The 19,520-nt window shown below is 39.8% G+C and overlaps 1 protein-coding gene across 1 annotated transcript in view; it reads left to right on the forward strand.

Moving 5' to 3' along the window:
- The window catches only part of LOC108792265 (fibrillin-2-like), a 153,745-nt gene that overhangs the window by 78,608 nt on the left and 55,617 nt on the right, over positions 1 to 19,520 (forward strand). The window contains exons 6-8 of the mRNA XM_018563004.1: positions 6,366 to 6,563; positions 13,025 to 13,150; positions 17,232 to 17,357. Coding sequence (XP_018418506.1) covers positions 6,366 to 6,563; positions 13,025 to 13,150; positions 17,232 to 17,357 — 450 coding nt within the window. The remainder of the gene's footprint in view (positions 1 to 6,365; positions 6,564 to 13,024; positions 13,151 to 17,231; positions 17,358 to 19,520) is intronic.

Genomic DNA, 19,520 nt, shown 5'->3' on the forward strand with positions numbered 1-19,520 from the left:
AAGCCGATCTCTGCTTCATCAGCTTCTCTGGAGGTCCTTAGGTGACATGAGGGGTCTTGGAGACCCCTGATGTCTCCATAAAGAGGACCTGTCATGTAAATTGGCTATCCCATAGGGGGCTTCTTAGCCCCCCATGTAAAAGCAATAAAGTTGTGTGTGTACAAAAAAAAAAGTAATACAAAAATGAAAGATTCATTAAAAAAAATAAAGAAGCCTGACATTTATTTTTTGTAAACATTTTTTAAGTCCCCGCCCCCCACATACACACGCATATATGCGTCAGGTGCATCTACGTGCCGCACATGTTACATATTGCCGCAAACATCGGAGTGAGAGCAATAATTTTAGAGCCATTAAGGCCGGGTTCACACCTGGGCGTTTTACAGCGCTGATCGACGCGCTGTAAAACGCCCAGCAAATGAAATCCCATTATTTCCTATGGGCATGGTTCTCACTTGGGATCGTGTATGAGCAGGGTATATTACCTATTTGGTTGCCCTAAAAGTATTTCAGTTGCATTTCTTGCTTTGAAGAACCATGGCTATAGCAATTTGTTTTACATACCATAAGACCTGCTGTGGTTTCTTCATACATTAAACTCTGCATAGGCACAAGTTTGCTGCATGAAGGAGGTGGTGTGACTACAAGGGTCCTGCTTTTCTTTCTACATCTGGGATATTTTACTGCCCAGTTAATACAGCCGTGGGAATTGTAACCCTGGTGAACTGATAGCAAGAAACCGCAACAAACCCCCATCAGTTTTCTCCAGGGCTTTTCCTGCTTAGACTAAGTCCTTTCCGTGAAGTTCTTATGAGAGAGGAGGAACTGCATTACTAGACGTATGACAAACGAAATGTCTAACAGCCACTTAAAATTCCTTTCCCTTGATTTAAGCAAAATAAAATTCATATACGAGACATGCCATTTACTTGCATTTATTTCTTTTCCGTTTCATTAAATTAGTGATGTTTTTGTTGGCTCGCAGCCATGTGTTGTATAAAGTGTTGGAATTAGGAGGAGCAATAATGTAGGACGTGATGGAAGATAATAGTTGTTTACTTCAAATTCTACTTCAAAACCCAAGGCCATATTTGGTTGGCAGCTTTATTTGATGTGTGAGATTTATATACATTGCAAGCATTTTAATTTCCTTTTGCCATTTAGGGAGATGTTGCAACAGCCATTTCAGTGCAATGTTCTTGGAAAATGGGCAAGTAACTCTTTTTCTCCAAAAGGGCCCATTCACACCAGAGGATGCGAGTTATGCGTTTATATTGAAGGCACGGTGCAATGCAACATTACAATGCATCACACTGTTAACCTTTATTTTTATTTCTCTAAATTGTTTTGAAATATCATACAATTATATTTCATTCACTTCTATATACAGCAGCACATTGCAGTACGGTGTGGTGAATCGCAACATGCTGTACTTCATAAAAATGAAGCATGTCCCACTTTTTTTCAGTGCATTGGTGTGAACTGAGCTAATAGCATATTTGACATAGGCAAACTGCCCTGTCTATACTAAAATGTAGGACTATTTTTTTTCACCCAAGTTTACCTTTCTATTTAATAAAGACTACTAAAATATATTATTGAGGCACCTTTTAAAAGGATGGACCCACTTTACAGGGCTGATCTATAAATGTTCCGCCCACTGTATGCCTGGGTGACTAGTGCCCCTAGTTGGAGATGAGGAGCATAGGAAACTCTTATGCTCTTCAGGCCCATCTAGTGGTAGTATTGCCATATGAACAGCATTTGCCCAGCATATAACTAACATTTATTAATCAGTTGCCAAGCGTCCATTCTCAAAATTAAAGTGACATTAAAGTAAAAAAAAAATTTCCCCTCCCCCAATGTTCAGTAAAGCACTTACCTTAAATGATGTATCTTAATCCGATCTTCCTCTTCTTTCCTGTCCTTTTCAGCCTTCTCTCCAGCGCTGCTGCGGGTCTCAGATCCAGCGCTGACTTCTTTGTCCTTGCTGGCCCTTCCTGTCCCACAGTGTCTGCATGCGGATGCACGCGTCCATAGACTTACCTTGCGTCTCTCCTCGTCTCCCGGCCGAAAATTCGAACTGCGCATGCGCCCGCCCCAAGATGCTTTGTGGTCGCCCGAGCAGTTTCGGATTTTCAGACAGGATCGCACGGCGAAGACAGCGGTAAGGTTAAACCGCTTTTAAAGCGTTTAAAAAAAAACCTTTTTGCATATATCTACTGCTTGCTAGCAGTAGATATATGCAAAAAAAACGGAGGGTTTAGAAACCCTTTAATTTGAATGTACTGTACTACTTAATTTTTTCTATTATCTTTTCATATTCAGATTAATTAATTTTTGTGCATTTTAACACGTCATGCAACACGTCTTACATGGCCTTTCTGTTTGTGCTTTTTTCCCAGTGCATTTTATCTCCTGTTTTGTCTGTCTTGTCATTTCCTGTTCTGGAACCAATTTTGTCAGAAGTTGATAGGTAGTGATGTGCCTTTAGTTTCCAGACTATAAACAGGAATCTTTCTACCACCATGTGCTATACACATACAGATGAGCCGGGCCCATTACCATAAGGTTAGAGACGTCTTGACATTTATAGCACTTCAATTGCAGGACAATGCAAAAATGTGAATGACGTATAAGTAATGAAAACAGTCAGCATCCGATATGTGAAATATATATTTTATTAGTATTCACAGAAGGACAAATTAAGGATCACCTTAGAAAAAATCAAGTTAGACTTAAAATTGTATTTGTACCTTACCCATTCAATGTAAAAGATTCACTTGATAGCCTGCCCCTACTGCTGCATACCTTCACTATACTTCCCTGCTGCCCCATACACCCACCAAAGCCCCAATGCACCATCACTTTATATACATAGATGGGTTGTCAGTGTGATAATCAGTAAATCAGCAAGTTTGGTCAGTTTTCCAGAAAAGGTGGCATGTCAAGAAAAAAATTCAGCAAGTTTCATATTTAAGAAAAGTGGAAGTTTTACTTTATTACTCTATGTAAGCAGGTAGAGGAAACAAGTTTGTAATTTTAGAATTGTGATTGCATAAAAAAACTTTAGAAGAACTATTATACTTACAATTCAAAAAGTCCAAACGGTTGACTAGGGATGAGGTCTGGGTTTTCTGATACAATGGGTTAATGACAAATACCCAGGGTTTGTAAAGTTTACCGATCACAGACTTTTGTCCGTCAGAAATAAGGAACAACCTATAATGCAGTGTGTATCCTTTGCTCCTGGTAATCTGAGTCAAAAGAGCCACTGATTTGGAAAAAAGGATAACCCAACCCCCTTTCTATAAAAGTGTGAGCTCACAGCAGCAGTGGTGGTAGCATTACCAGAAACATGTTCATCATGGGAGATTCTCTGCTATGGACATATTTTTATATTTATATATCTACAATATATTGTCCACATGGGCATAACTACAAATCCTGGGGCCCCATGGCAAAACTTTGGGGCCCCTTGACTAACTTTCGCAACACCAAAACCGGGTGCTGTGTTTTTAGTCACTGAGCCAAAGATCTCTCCATGACCGGCTCTGCGATACTGAGTGCAGCAGCACTTGCCACTTACATTCCTCACATAACAGCCGCAGTCTCTGTATGTATGTATGTATATATATATGTACATATATATATATATACACAGGGCTTGAAAAATCCACTCGTCTGCTCGTCTGTGACGAGAGGACGGTGGAGCCCTCTCCACTTCCTGCATTCAGTGTCACTCTCCAGCTAGAGAAGCTGATGAAGCCGATCTCTGCTTCATCAGCTTCTCTGGAGGTCCTTAGGTGACATGAGGGGTCTTGGAGACCCCTGATGTCTCCATAAAGAGGACCTGTCATGTAAATTGGCTATCCCATAGGGGGCTTCTTAGCCCCCCATGTAAAAGCAATAAAGTTGTGTGTGTACAAAAAAAAAAGTAATACAAAAATGAAAGATTCATTAAAAAAAATAAAGAAGCCTGACATTTATTTTTTGTAAACATTTTTTAAGTCCCCGCCCCCCACATACACACGCATATATGCGTCAGGTGCATCTACGTGCCGCACATGTTACATATTGCCGCAAACATCGGAGTGAGAGCAATAATTTTAGATGTGTGCATCCTAATGCAATAGGCTGTGCATGCCTATGGATAAAAGTTATAACAGTACTAATAATAATAACCATAATGATAGTTTACTTTACTTTACTCTACTCTTCAACCCTAAAAACTCTAGCTTCTTAAAACTTTTTTGTAGAACTACAAACTTCAGCCCCCCTATAAGGTTTTAACAAGGGTGAAACTCTGGGACTGTGGCTGCATTAGGTATAGAGGGTTAATTTCATTCTGAAGCAGTTCAGAGGATAGTAAATCTACACTACTAAAGCTGGCCATACACCTTACAATTTATCTGCAGATTTTCTATGATCAGATGGAAAAGGTGCAACAGATTCCTCCATCTACACTTAACTGTGTGGATGGAGTAATCTCCACCAGGGCCAATCTGTTGCACTTTTTTCATCTGACCACAGAAAAGCTGCAGATAATTATAAGGTGTATGGGCACCTTAAGATAGATAAGCAAATGCTTCTTCTTTCACAGGGGTCTGTGAGATCTGTGACTAGATGATTCAGAGGTCTGACTTCAGCTCTTCTATACTGGAAACCTCACAGTTTAGATTTCCTAATCAGCCCCCTAATGGGCTGCTATCCCAGACCCCATAGCAGCCTCTTGGGTATTGTTACACTTCTGATTGTGCACTCTGGAAAGGACATACTGAGCAGATTCTCTGCCAGGAATTTGCATGTAAAGGACTAGGGAAGCTCTCTTACAGGGACAAGTTCAGTAGTTTGCCCAGGGACATGCTTGGAAAAAGACTGCTCACAGAGCCTTTTGCCAGATAAATGCTGACCAAATTGGATAATATTCCTGGGATATAAGAATGTTAGGGGACACTCTGCCAGGGACATTTTGAGCACATGTGGCCATGGACTTGATAACCACATGGAATGCTCTGCAACAGACTTTCTGATCAAGTTGGATTCTTTGTCAGGGACATGTAGAGAATATTGGAATTCTACCAGGGATATACCGGTAATTAGCTTTCTCTGACAGTGACGTGCTGAACATATGGGGCACTAGCTGTCACATAGTAAACAAAAAGGACATTCTTCCAGTGACATGCTGACCACATGGGACACTCGGCCAAACACTAAGCTTGTGAGAATCTTTGCCAAGGACAAATTAAGCATAAGGGACACGCAGCATTTGGAACACCCTGCCAGCTACAGCTCGCGGTATACTGAGGCGCCGCAGCTGAAGCGGATCTCGACAATTATGCCGGGGCTCGCCCAGCTGCGTAACTGACAGCTGGCTCTGTCTATCTAGAGGCAGAGCCAGCTGTACTCGCCCCCTCCCCCGTCTGTTCCGCCAGTCAGCGCTGGCGGATCGGAGCGGGGAGAGGGGAATCCAGCCCCTCCCCTGTCACGGCAGAGAGCCGTGACAGGATCGAGAGGTGAGCGAACGCTGGTATGTGTTCGCTCACCTCCCGATCTACTGAGCCAACATGTGATAATCTCATGGTCACAGGTTGGCTGGAACTATGAGGTGAGTGAAAAGCACTCGCCTCATAGTTCTCCTTTAATCACTCATTTTTTGTCTAGGGTGTAAAATTACAAAGATATACTCATCATACCGGAAGCCTCAGGGCCAGCTTGCTGCAAGACCAGTCCCTGCAGCCTCTCCCCCCTCTGTTTCAGCGATATAAAGGCCCTCTGCTTCCTCATGTTCAATAAACTGCATTGGACAAGATGACTCATGGGTTCTTAGACCACCGGAGTGGAGCGGTAGAGAGAGGCTGCACGGGCCGGTCCAGCAGCCAGCTGGCTCAGAGGTTCAGGTATGATGGGTACACCTTTTTTATTTTCATTCCTAGACAAAAATGTGCACTTAACGCTTGCAGTCCGGGGGTAGCCCTACTGCAAGGGTTAAGATTATTTCTGCCGGAGTTCTTCTTTATAATAGTTGTCTTTAAGGGAGAACTGACCTGAAGAAGTATAGTGATGAATTCATGACTTTCATTTGCTCTATGCTTGTTAAGTATCATACACTAAGGACAGCCAAGGAACTAGCATTTTTAATGAGAGGCAGCATTGGCAACACATATTTCTGTCATGACAAGTTTACTTTAATGTCAGGTGGTTTCAGAAAGACTGTGGGATGCTGAATATTAACATTTGCTGTAGAAATCAGTGTGATCACTATTCCATCTGTGTGATCTTCTAAAATAGGTGGCTGTGTAATATGTGTGTGGTTGGGGTTTTGTTTTCTTTGACTTGCCATAACAATGTTGTTGTTCTCCTAGATTACCGGACCGGGCCTTGTTTCACTCAAATCAGCAACCAGATGTGTCAGGGCCAGCTCAGTGGTATTGTGTGTACAAAGACATTGTGTTGTGCCACCATTGGCCGTGCCTGGGGTCATCCATGTGAAATGTGCCCTGCTCAACCCCACCCATGCCGCAGAGGATTCATTCCAAATATCCGAACTGGAGCCTGTCAAGGTAAATACTTACAAAACTGCATCGAGCTACATGCAGTATCCAGTGTCTACCACTGTTTCTTTTCTGTCCACTGTAATTGGTGTTCTTATTTTTTCTGATCTCTCAAATGCCTTATTTATATGAGACAGTGAAGCTTTACAATGTGCTAGGTAGTTGTAACATGTTTTGCAGGATATGGACCCATTTTCCATAGACTTTCCAAGAGTGATTGAAAAAATTATGTGAAACTACAACAGGTTGCTATAAAAAAAATAGAAATGTGATCTAGTAACAGATGGGTTAACTATTTTTGGCTGAACTGAGCATGAATATTCCCATTCTTTTGTTAAGTTAAGCAGATCCATGTGAAATTTAGGATGACTTGGAAAAATATGTAGCTAATTGCTGAATTAATCAAGGTAAATTGAGTTGTGTTTAGAGTTCTCCTTCCCGGACCTACTGGGTGGCAGGAACCGGTCAATAATCACAAGCTTGGAATAGATGTTTGACTCTGTGGGGCTGCACCTAAAATCCCTCAGTTTTCCCAGTTAACCCATAGGAGGCAGCTTAGAGAGTAGACTATGTGTGAAGTTTTTGCAAGGCCAGAAAGAAACCAAGTAAGCTTTCATGAGATAAAAGTGTAAGAAAGAATGTAACCGTGGGAAAAATGCGTATAGTGCCACTATATACTATAGACATTTTTAGAGTATAGAGAACCACTTACACATTTGCTGCCCTGAAAGTAATGTACATTTTAATTTTACTAAACAGTCATGAAGAGACACTAAAGTTATGAATAGGGATGAGCCGAACACCCCCGTGTTCGGTTCTAACTCGAACTTTCGAACGTGCAAAAAGTTCTAATTCGAACTTAGAACTCAATGCAAGTCTATGGGGGTAGAACTCAGAAAATTAAATGTCCCCATTTTGAAGCCTTATATGCAATTCATTGGCCGTAAAAAGTGTATGGGGAACCGGGTACTGCCCTGGGGGACATGTATCAATGAAAAAAACACTTTTAAAAAATACAATTTTTAAAGGAGCAGTGATTTAACATCACTTAAAATGAAACATTAAAAATAAAAAATCCTTTATATATGGTGCCTGGGGGGTCCTCTTTCACTGACCGTAAAGTGGCGCATCTGTTTAACTTGCGCTTGACTGTCTTCCCAAGCCTTGACAGTGCTTCCAAGTATGGGGGAACACATGACACTCCCCCTTCCTTCCCACAATTTACCACTTGTTTTGAATCGCTGGACCAGTTTGTTGATCCAATCTGCAGGTTTAGACTTTCAAAAAGTTGAAACTTGCAAAGGAATCTCAGGGGGTTCTGCTAGTGGAAGGAGGTTAGCGGCGGGGTATGGTGAAAGTAAATACAGTCATTTTATGGTGTTTACTGCACAACGCACCTATTACTTTGCCTAGTATGAACAATTAACAAACTCGCTATGAAATGGACATGAGCTTATAATGCTTCTCATCACTTAAAAATGTACATATTGTTATATACAGACACCTATGGCCTTCCATTTTTATGGGGGGTTTTTTCAAAAACATTTTTTTCGCTCTTAATAAGGACATGTTGATATATAAAGCCATTAGAGTTAAGGAATGCTCCACATGGAAAAGAAAACTTGGACATGAAATAGTTGACTGATTACATAAAGTATAATGTTTTTGCTTAGTTTGTCAGTGACCAGATTAAAGGAACAATATAACTTGAAATCTGTCATGTTCAACTACAAAGCAATTTTAAGAGGTCTTTTTCTATGCAATTTTTTATGGGCTTTTCTGCAAATCGGAATTGAGCAGATTACTCAGGAAAGACAACATACATTGAAAAATTAAATTGATTTCAGCATTTTTTCATATTGTGCTACATCACCATGATCATGTGACAGATTTTCATCAATATATAAAAAATTCCATCGTATTTTATTCTGCTTTTCCCTGCACAGAATTATTCTCTGTAAAAGAATTCTGCTGTATGCAGTGTTTGTTGGTTCCATTGTGTTTTCCTGTTTATGGAACCTCAAAATGTGTCCTGATTTTTGATGCAGAAACATTTTCACAACTCTTCCTGCTTCACAGGCCCCTTTGTGTTTATGCTAAAGGGTCTGCTGCTGCCAAAATTTGTTTTACACGTTTACATATTTGCAATTCACAAATTGGCATTCCAGTCAGACTGGATCAGAAACACTTTCATCAGAATGGAAACAACCAGTTGGTAGCAATTATGTCTTCCGGCATTTGGGGGTCCAAGTTTTTTTGTAAATTCCATGCAGTTTGGTATGGGCAGACAGGATTACTAAATGATGTGGTTCAGTAATATGCTTAAACATAGCAGCTATTACATTTGGCAAGGCAGAACAGTTTACAATCTGAAAAGCAATTGGGGCAGGAGTAGCAAGTCATAGGGTGCCATTTTACTTTTGCTGAATTCCAATGCCAGTACAGTGGTCTATTTCAATAGCTAAAAGTCTCCCTACCTATACTTACTATATGCTAAATATTTAAGCATTGATGATCAACAAGAAGGTAGAGGTCATACCATACTAATGAATTCACAATGTTAATTCAAAGAAAAACTACTGTCACTGTGTAAAACCACTGGAATAACTTGTTTCCAGCTGAAGGCCTCACAGGCTTACATGTTAGTAATAAGGACTGATGTGCTCATTACAATAAACTGCAAATTGATTTGTTATCAAAATCATCTGTACCAGAACTGAGAAGAGTAAAAGAGAATAACATTTTCTAGAATTTTTCCGATTATATTTGTGAATAATTTTCATCTGTGCTTAGCTAGGAGGAGTCATTGTGCAGACCCTGGTTGGCCCATCTTCATGGCAGATGCCTAAGTGTTTCAATGACCACTATATTGACGATATGCAATAATAAACTGTAGGTGACTTGAGCTCAGAGAATAAAAAGAAAACAATGGACAGACACTTTGAAACCTCGGACAACAATGCAATTCATTTTTTGGGGGGAAAGTTATAAACAGAGAGACCTTTGTACACCAAGCAGCATACATTTGATGGAGGTTGTAATCCAGAGCTTAATCCTGCTGCTGCTCTCCACATCTGGTTATATTCAACTGTTCCAAATGTGCCTATGCTCAGATCCTGTGTAGAGATTTTACAATTGCATCTTTGGAAGGAAAATAGTGCCTTATTCTTTAATTATTTTTTTGCTTTATTTTCTGCTATTGCAAGTTACGTTTTGACTGCCCTGGAAGGTTGCTTCAGCCTTGTGTCTCAGTGTGCTTGATTGTGCACTCTGTTGTTTTACAGAAATCATATAACTAGCAAACCCTCCAAGGCTTTCCAAAAACATTACTGCATGATATTTTTCTTTTTAAAGGTTAGCAATTTTATACAGATTACTTTAATCATTACTTGTTTCTGTTTTTTGTGAGCTGGGTTGATTTTGAATGGACTTGCAAGTTTTGTTAACAGCACAGTAATAAAACTATCCAAGGTTGAAATAACTGTTCATGTTACCTCAGTGACGTCACGGCCAGCTCCGTCCAGTTGTTTTTCATTGGCCGGGACCTGCTAGAAGACTCAGCGGCATTTGGCTATTCACTCACTGCCATTTGGCACCTATTATAATAGGGGTGAACGGCAGCGAGTGAGCTGCCAGACCTTCAGCTCAGCCGATCCAGATGTTGGATCGGCTGACTAGAACTCCTGCACTTCGGCTCAGCCGAACATGAATAGCATGTTCGGCTGACCGAAAGAAAGCCGATGTACGGCTGATTTTAGCCGATGTACGGCCGAAATCAGCTGTACAAGATTGACGTGAATAGCCGAACGTGGTTTGGCTCACTTCAAGTGGGTTATTCATTCGGCTACAGCTCAGTAATCGTGTACCTCAAAGTTTGTGAAATTGGTCACCCTTTATTCAATATCTTATATATGGTGATATATTGAAAAATGCAATATATGGCTAAAAGTATTTAGGCAGCCCATAGTTTTAAGTGAAGGGCAATGTTATTGCTACAGCATACAAAGACATTTTAGACAATTGTGCAGAATTGGGCACAAATTCCCACAAGCACACTCCCAAAATCTTTTGGAAGGCCTTCACAGAAGAGTAGAGGCTGTTACAGCTGCAAAAGTGTGTGTGTGTGTGTGTGTGTGCGGGGAATTCCATATTGATGTCCATGGTTTTGGAATGGTTGTCCTACAAGCTCATATTTTTATGATTATACAGGATTTATATAGCGCCAACAGAAGACATTACAATCACAATACATACAATTCAAGACAAGATGGTAAGGAGGGCCCTGCCCGTGAGGGCTTACAATCTAAAAGGGAGGGGAAAGTGATACTTGAGGAGGTAGCTGTGTGGGGAGGAATTGTTTGAGAACGTGATGGTTGAGTGGTTAGTTTGAGGTGGGATAGGCTTCCCTGAAGAGATGAGTCTTCAGGGATTGCCTGAAGGCAATCAGAGTAGGAGATAGACGGACAGGTTGGGGTAAAGAGTTCCAGAGGATGGGAGAGACTCTAGAGAAGTGCCGGAGACAAGCATGGGAGGAGTTGACGAGGGAGCTGGAAAGCAGGAAGTCTTTGGAAGAGCAGAGGGGACAGTTAGGGTAATACTTTGAGACAAGGTTTGAAATATAACCGGGGGCAGAGTTGTGGATGGCTTTGTAAGTGGTTGTTAATATTTTTAATTTTATCCTTTGGGCTATTGGAAGCCAGTGGATAGATTGGCAGAGAGGGGGTTGCAGACACTGAATGATTGGTTAGGTGAATGAGTCTAGCAGCAGTATTCATGATAAACTGAAGGGGGAATAGCCTGTGTAGTGGTAGGTCAATGAGGAGGGAGTTTCAATAGTCAAGACGAAAGATAGCAAGCGAGTGGATGAGTAGTTTTGCGGTTTTATTGGTGAGGAAGGGGCGTATTTTGGAGATGTTGCATAGGTGAAGGCGGCAGGATTTGGATATTGATTGGATGTGGGGAAGAAAGGTGAGGTCCGAGTCAAGGATGACACCTAGCACCTTGGCATGTGGGGACGGGGGGGGTTGGATAGTTGTGCTCCTGCACGGGCAGGAGGAAATATCGGGAGTTCAGTTTTTGAAAGGTTGAGTTTTAAGAAGTGTTGTGACATCCAGGCAGATATGTCAGTTAGTAGATTAGTGACACACGAGGACACTGAGGGGGTGGAGTAGAAAGATATATTTGATTGTCATCGGCATAGAGATGGTATTGGAAGCCATGTGAGGTTATTAACTGATCAAGGGAGGAGGTGTAGATAGAGAAGAGAAGTCGTCCAAGAACAAAGCCTTGGGGGACCACTACAAAAAGAGGAGGGGATGAGTTACATTTGTAGGTGACACTAAAGGAGTGCTTAAATAGATAGGAGGAGAACCATGAGACAGCAGAGTCATGTAGGCCAAGCGAGTGGAGTTTTTTGAGCCGGAGCAGGTGGTCAACAGTGTCAAATGCAGCAGAAAGGTCTAATAGCAAGAGTAAGGAGTAGTGGCCATTATTTTTAGCAGTTAGTAAGTCATTAGTGAGTTTTAGGAGGGAGGTTTCAGTGGAGCGTATGGGGCGAAAGCCGGACTGTAAGGGGTTGAGAAGATTGCTATCAGTGAGGTGGCGGCTCAGGTGGAGAAGAATGGGAGTAAGGAGATTGGTCTGAGATTGTTGAGGTTGGTAGGGTCCAGTGAGGGTTTTTTGGGTATTGGGGTGACCAGGGCATGCTTTAGAGGGGAGGGAAAGATGCCAGTAGAGAGTGGAAGATTGAAAATGTAAGTAAGACAGTGTAGGATAGAGTAAGAGCATGACCGAAATAGTGGTGAGGGAACAGGGTCCAGGGGGCAAGTGATGAGGTGGGTGTCAGAGAAAAGCTTGTACTGTAAGTGTAATGTTCAGGTATCTACATGATTTTGGCCATAGAGTTTATCTCCACGGTTTGTCAGATCCAACCATTACATTAAAGGAACACTAAGTAATAAGCACTGCAAATGTTCAATCTGCTTAAAGATTTTTATTTTTCCATTTTTCTTTGCCATGGGTGTCTGTATACGGTTATCTGCAGCTGACTATGGAATGTTCACGTAGACACAACATATCAGCATTGTGCCCGATGAAAAATGTTTAGATTATGAATGCTGATGTGAAGAACTGTAGACACAGCTGTCTTCAGTTTTCCACATCGCCCACATGCCAGCAAGCACAATATGAACATTTCCCACTGGGCTTAATGGCTTGTTCAAAAGCATACACAGGCATAAGGAAGCACTTGAGTAAAAATAAATCCATTGTTTGTAAAGTGAACTTTTGTCCAATATTGAAAATATTTGCTAAAAAGCTGCAAAAAGAAAGGGTTATGCTTCAGGGGCTTTCACATCACTTATTTTGCATTGTTAAAATAGTGTGACTCTTTTCTTATCGTAAAATAAAGATTTCCAGTAACCATTGGCATAAAAACATAACATTAAAAGAACTCCTCCATTCTTTTACAGATGTTGATGAATGTCAAGCCATACCTGGTCTGTGCCAAGGTGGTAACTGCATCAACACAGTTGGTTCCTATGAATGTAAATGCCCCGCTGGACACAAACAGAGCGAGACCTCCCAGAAGTGCGAAGGTAAAAAAAACTGTGTGGCGTGAATAGACTGTTGACACTCTTCTTTACAAGGTTTACTGTTGTGGTTGTTTTTTTACACCTTATAGTGTGTGTGATTTTAACTATTTATAGTTGTTACAGTAGGTTACACACATTACAAAGAATGGCAGTGTTCTAATGTTAAAAATATTCTACACATAATAGTTATAATAATAGAGTTAAAAAATACATTATGGAAAGAGAATACATTTGATTCTTATACTAGCCATATGTTACTGATTGTAGCTTGGCTTTAAATACCTCTATTGGCAGCTGAGTAGCCTATGTGACAAGAAAAATGTATTCAACTTTTTAGAAATGTACCCAAGGGAGCTGTTACAGTAGAAGAACTTGTATAATAGCCTAAATGATCCCTCTATTTTAGCTTCATGATTCTGCTATGCTTCAATCATGGAAATTGCTTTTGAAATACCTTTATGTGCCTCTGTTTACATGTGGTCATGTGATTTCTAATCCTCCGCCTTAGTCCTTTGCACAGGGAGCAGTGTGCGGAGCTTTGTTTGTGGCCTGAAGTCAAAATAATAAATAACATTGCCACCTTACTTACTTCCCATTGTTTTTTTTCCTGTGCTTCTATTCTGAGTAAATGAAGGTGAATGTGCAACATTAATAGGTCTGTGATCATTGAGGATGCCGACACATGCACAGCAGAAACAAAGTCCAAGACAGACATAGTCCGAGGCAGAGAGATGATAAATCAATACTTTGTTGGGGTATTAGCCCTTGAATAGCAGATAATTAGTGGCTGAGGAGCATTGTCAGCCTGGCACAGGACAGCAGGCAAAAATTAAAGAGAAGGCCGGTCATCTATTAACATTAACAAACACAAAAATTAGGACATTACCAATGTTAATAAAGGATGGAAACCCTGCATATGACTTTTTTGTACTTTGCCTGGAGAGACACTTTAAAACAAAAAGATGATATATAGCATCAGTAAGCTTTACTCAAGTACTGTAATGAAGGGCAATTGCACTACAATACCTGATACAATCACAATATATATGAGCTTTGTTTAATATATATTAATGACATATGTGCAGTCAGTAGATGATCCCTATTAGGCTTTGCTGTTGTCACGTCTTTGGCTCAAACTAGCAAACCTCAGTAACAAGTATATACATAATCTGCTAGTTCACTGCAATAAACTGTATTTGATCTGTGAGCCCAATTATCCCCCCTCTCCCAATGTATTTATTGTAAGGTGAGGAATTTCATCAGTAAATTTAGTCATTGGCAATTCATATGGCTTCACCTGACAAATCTTGCCTGGCAATGATTTCAGTGAGCACATCCAATAGTCTCCTCATCAGTCTGTAGTAGAACTCTGTGATGTGTTCCTTTCAAAGTATCTGATAATTGGCTACAGATGTAGTCATTCAGTAATTGTGCCAAAGGATAGTTTCAACAAACGTGTGTTCAGTCTGACAGTCAACAGTAAAATTCTATTACTTTTATTCCTGTTGTCTGCTCACATAGTTATTGACAGGACAGCTTGCCAAAACTTGTAAACTCAGCAAATGCCTAGATGAGATGTTTTTATTAATATGATAGTATGTGTTTCTATCCTGCGAGCTTGCATTTGAAATAGCACAGTGCTATACCTAATATATCTAGGCCTTATTTGCACCAGTGCATTTTCTGCAGTATTCAGTAGGCATGTTGAAGGACGTTGTACCATAAATAACAGTGTACAGTATTGTTTGTTTCTCCAAATAATGAGCAGGGTACATATTATTTTTCAACATTACTATATTCAAGCATTTTACCTAAACATAGTGGGGGTAATTCAACAAAACTGGAGCAGGCAAAATCTGGAGCAGTTGCCCATGGCAACCAATCAGCTGCTTCTCTTCAGTAAGTTCAGTTAAGATTTGAAAGTGAAAGAGATAAGCTGATTGGTTGCCATGCGCAACTGCTCCAGTATACGTTTGCTCCAGTTTTGATAAATCCCCCACTATGAGGGGAATTTATCAAGACTTGAGCAGACAAAATCTAGAGCAGCTGTGCATGGCATTCAGCATCTCTCTTTCATTTTCAAATCTTAATTGAACAAACTGAAGAGAGAAGTTGATTGGTTGCCCTGGGCAACTGTTCCAGATTTTGTCTGCTCCAGTTTTGATAAATCATCCTCTATGAATATTGATACGCAGTGTCAATGTTTTATTAATGTGCTCTTGAAATTATGTCCAACCACAAATGTAATCTAATGGCCTCCAAAGTAACCACTCTTTGGGTAAAAATGGAGAATCATCTACTTACTCTCTATGATTGGAGCACCCCCAAAAGTGTAATAGAGGAGTGCTCCCTATGGGAATTCAGAATAAATATCCTATAATATTCCACTCAGTAATTTGGTGGAGATCCCTCAGATTTCAATATCAACTTAAATCTTCACTTTCTCTGCTGCCTAGCCTTTTTGCTAATTGATATTCCCACCAGGATTAGGTTCCCAGCTATTTAAATTGTGCCTTTCCAAGTGGATGATGAATTGGAAACCTTTTCCAGCAATTTCTACACTTGCAGTGAATTTTTGGAACAGCATAATACCTCAGTGAAGAAACTTTTATAATTACGGAAGTGCTCTTTCTGCACTCTGTTCCTGGGGGTTATTTTTCTTTAGACTCTAATGTGGGACGAATAAAGAGTAAAAAAAAAATAGTTTAGCCCAGTATTCACTGCAATCATCCAATCATATGCATGAAAAACTCCTTTTCATTATTTCACTGCACATGGTTGGATCATTGAAATACATGTATAGTGAGCTAAATGTCGGCTCTTTCAGCAAACCAATCCTTAAAATGACAGTTTATGAAATGCTGAGAAACATTTAGGTGGTACCAATGTTGTGTAAACACAACATAAATCACATCCAAAAGTTCTGTACATTGATTGCTGTAGTTTTTTCAATTAACTGCCAGTATGTATGGAATCTGTTTATGAATATCACTGTCCATGTCAGTTGAAGATGTTTTCAACTATACTCGATAATATTGCATGATATCCTCACAGACATAAGAGTAGTACATGACAATATAAGGATACCTGTGGTTAAAATATCAAGCAACATAGGATTCTTCTTAAGAAAAAAGGTAAAGCTACGTGAAACTGTATTAATACCACCTATATTTAAAATGTAAAGTTGACCAAATAACTATCTAGAATTATGCAGAATATTTAAATAGACATATTTTAGATGCCTTACATATTATTATGAAAAGTACTTTTCTGAATAAGAAAACAAAACAAAAGCAGTGTAAGATCAAATATTTAATGGCTGAATATTATAGAAATCTTTACCTGGCAATGGTGTTTTGTGTCCTAAAAGCTTGCCAGGTTTGCCTTCACAGTTACTCTCTACTTTAGCTGTTTTGACCCCAGAAATGTTATACCCAATAGTCCATCGCAAAACTAACACGGTAAATACAGTACCAATGTAACCATTCTTATTATTACTTACTTTATTCTGCCACTGATGCATATTACTGTAGACTAGTCTTTTTTATGGCACCAATATTTGCATACTCCCATTTATTCTATTGCACTTCCATTTGCTTTCATGTGGCCTTTCAAACTGAAGAGAGAATACATACTGTTTTTTTTAGATAATATGACATTGGTCTTGTTTCCTACACTCTGATCCACATAACCATCAGTCCTGGCTACTGAAAACTGCTTTTCCCATTTGATGGGAAGAGCCTATGAACAGCTTAATGACTTTGGCTGCTATTCAGAGCTGGGTTGATCTAGGAAACAGAAGGTGGTATCCATGCTAGACGACCATAAAACACGTCTGCCTTACACACAAAGGTTTGTCTGAGTGTCTGATCACACTGCTAACCCTTTTGCTGCCAGTGAGGACCCACTGTATGTACTGCTGTTGGTAAATCTTGGAATAGACTGACTTCTTTGTGAAAAGCTGGCAGGAATCCCATTGTGCAGAACAGTGTGCATGATCATCACCATATGCCTTATATTATGAAGTTGTTGGAGATGTAGGATTTACTTTTTCAGAGTATGGTTTTATCTATTCTCCCTACAGATATTGATGAGTGCAGTACCATACCTAATGTTTGTGATGGTGGGGAATGCACCAATACTGCTGGAAGCTATGTTTGCATCTGTCCTAGAGGGTTTACCACAAGCCTTGATGGCTCTCGCTGCATTGGTAAGTGGTTCTAATGGTAAAACCCATTCCTCATCCATCTCTTTTTACCATTTCCTCTTGGTGATTGTGACATCTAAAATAAAGCTACATTAAAGCTGGATAATCAGGATACTGCATTGCTAGAATGTGAAATTTGGGGCCATCTTATTAGGGAATGTAAGTCCCAGATTCTTACTAATAAAATATTATTGTCTTATCAACGGAATAAAAATCCTATCACCTCATTGAGCTTATGGCAAACAATGTTAATTCTTAATTATGGGACTAGAAATTCATGTGAATATTTGAAACACACTTATACTAACTAGACTTTTAAAACCTACAGAATGACTGAACACACCTAAACCTATTAAGCAGTAACACACTGCTCTGAATAACAATGTATTGATAAGTTGTTTAGTACAAGTTACAGCCTACTAGGTGCCTATACACTGTGCATTTGTGGTGGATGTGTGTGTGAAGAGAGAAGCTGATCGTTTGTCATGCATAGCTGCTCCAGATTTTGTCTGCTCCAGTTTTGATAAACTCCCCTGACTATTCTTTCCTTTAAATTGGCCACATAGATCTATAGTTCAGAAAATGATGGCATAGATCTGTTCTGCATAGTCATTGGACGTCCAGATTTTGAACAGGCTTTTACAGGTTCATTACATTGATCCTTTTTTAAAACGTATTCTAAACAACACACAAAGGCATGTATAATTAAAAGCAGAACAACTCAACACAAAAGGAAACATTTTTAAATATGATTAGTACATTTTGTGTGACTAAGAAACAATTAAAAGGAAAAACATTCCATTGCAATTATTTCCAATTACTCTTAAAACACATGTCATTGTTCTGGCAGTTAGATGATGTTCTTAGCGGTTGGAAGTAGGATTAGTTCTGACCTTTACCCATAATAATTTATTATTAAAAAAAGGAAAAAAAAAGAAGAGTCAGACTAGCTGAGAATTACTTTTTGTAAATGTGTACACATAATAGGTTTGCTGTGACCTTAAAGTGCCCGTTAAGTGTACCCCCTAAGTGTACTGTAAAAGAGAGTTCCTATTAAAGGGATCTGTTTATCAATATTTTCACCCAACTTTCATTCAAGATTCAAACAGAAAATTATGGGAATCTTGGGTGAAAACATTGGTAAATAGACAACTGAGATTCATTCAACTTTCACCCAAGATTCTATGTATCAAAACATTAATGAATGGACCGCTCAGTGTTCCTAAAAGCTTTCTTGTGCAATAATAATTAGAACCTTATAACTTGTAATATAAGTGTGTGTTGCTCTGTAGTCTCTTCTTATTTACATGCCTGCTTGTCACGCAGCAATTTTTTTTACTGCTTTCAGAGGGGAGCGTATAAGGATATCCCCAATGTCAGCTTTTTTTGAGGGATAATAGTGATCAGCATAAAAATCTAAACCAGCTCATCCACTTATTCCCAGAGACCAGTCAACCACAGATTAGCTGAGATTAGCTGAAGTTGTAGAGCGCCTTATAAATATTCAGTCTTTTTCCAATCTGACCGTAAACTGCTGGATAGATGACAGTAACTGATGATTATCATACCTGCATTGCTGATGTTGGTGGGGGTGGAGTGGAAGCTGTACCATATGGAGCATCTAAAGGCCATTTCTTCAGCTGTTTGAAGACAGCCAGCATGGTATTATTAAACTTCAGAGTTAAACAGCTACTATGGTCTCTAAAGCTAATAAAATGATAGTGCTTGTTGCTGGGTTTTAGATGCAATAGTACAGTGAGCTACTTTGCATACCAGTTGGCAATAGTAAATGGGAGAGATATAAGGACCAGCCTAAAAGCTGTTGCTATCAAAGACATGCAAACTAATATCTTCATAGCAAGGTAGCTGTCTGTTAAAATAACACCAATCTTCCAACAAGGTACAACTCTGGTGTGTCCAAACATTTGAGGGAAATGGGGGAGAAGCACATTGATTATGGAGACTATTGGAAACAGCTTTTTAGCCTGTATATACAGGCCTCTGATTAAAGTGGCTAGACTAAAGGTGCCCATACACTGCACGATTCTCGTACGAGAATCGCGGGAAATCTCGTGATCGTACGAGAATCGTGCAGTGTGAATGAAGGCGTGCGACCGTTTCTACTGTACGGTCGCACGTCTTTTGTATAAGGAGCATGCTAGAAAA

Source organism: Nanorana parkeri, unplaced genomic scaffold (genome assembly GCF_000935625.1).
Source record: "Nanorana parkeri isolate BGI_ZX_2015 unplaced genomic scaffold, ASM93562v1 scaffold621, whole genome shotgun sequence".
Lineage (NCBI taxonomy): Eukaryota > Metazoa > Chordata > Amphibia > Anura > Dicroglossidae > Nanorana > Nanorana parkeri.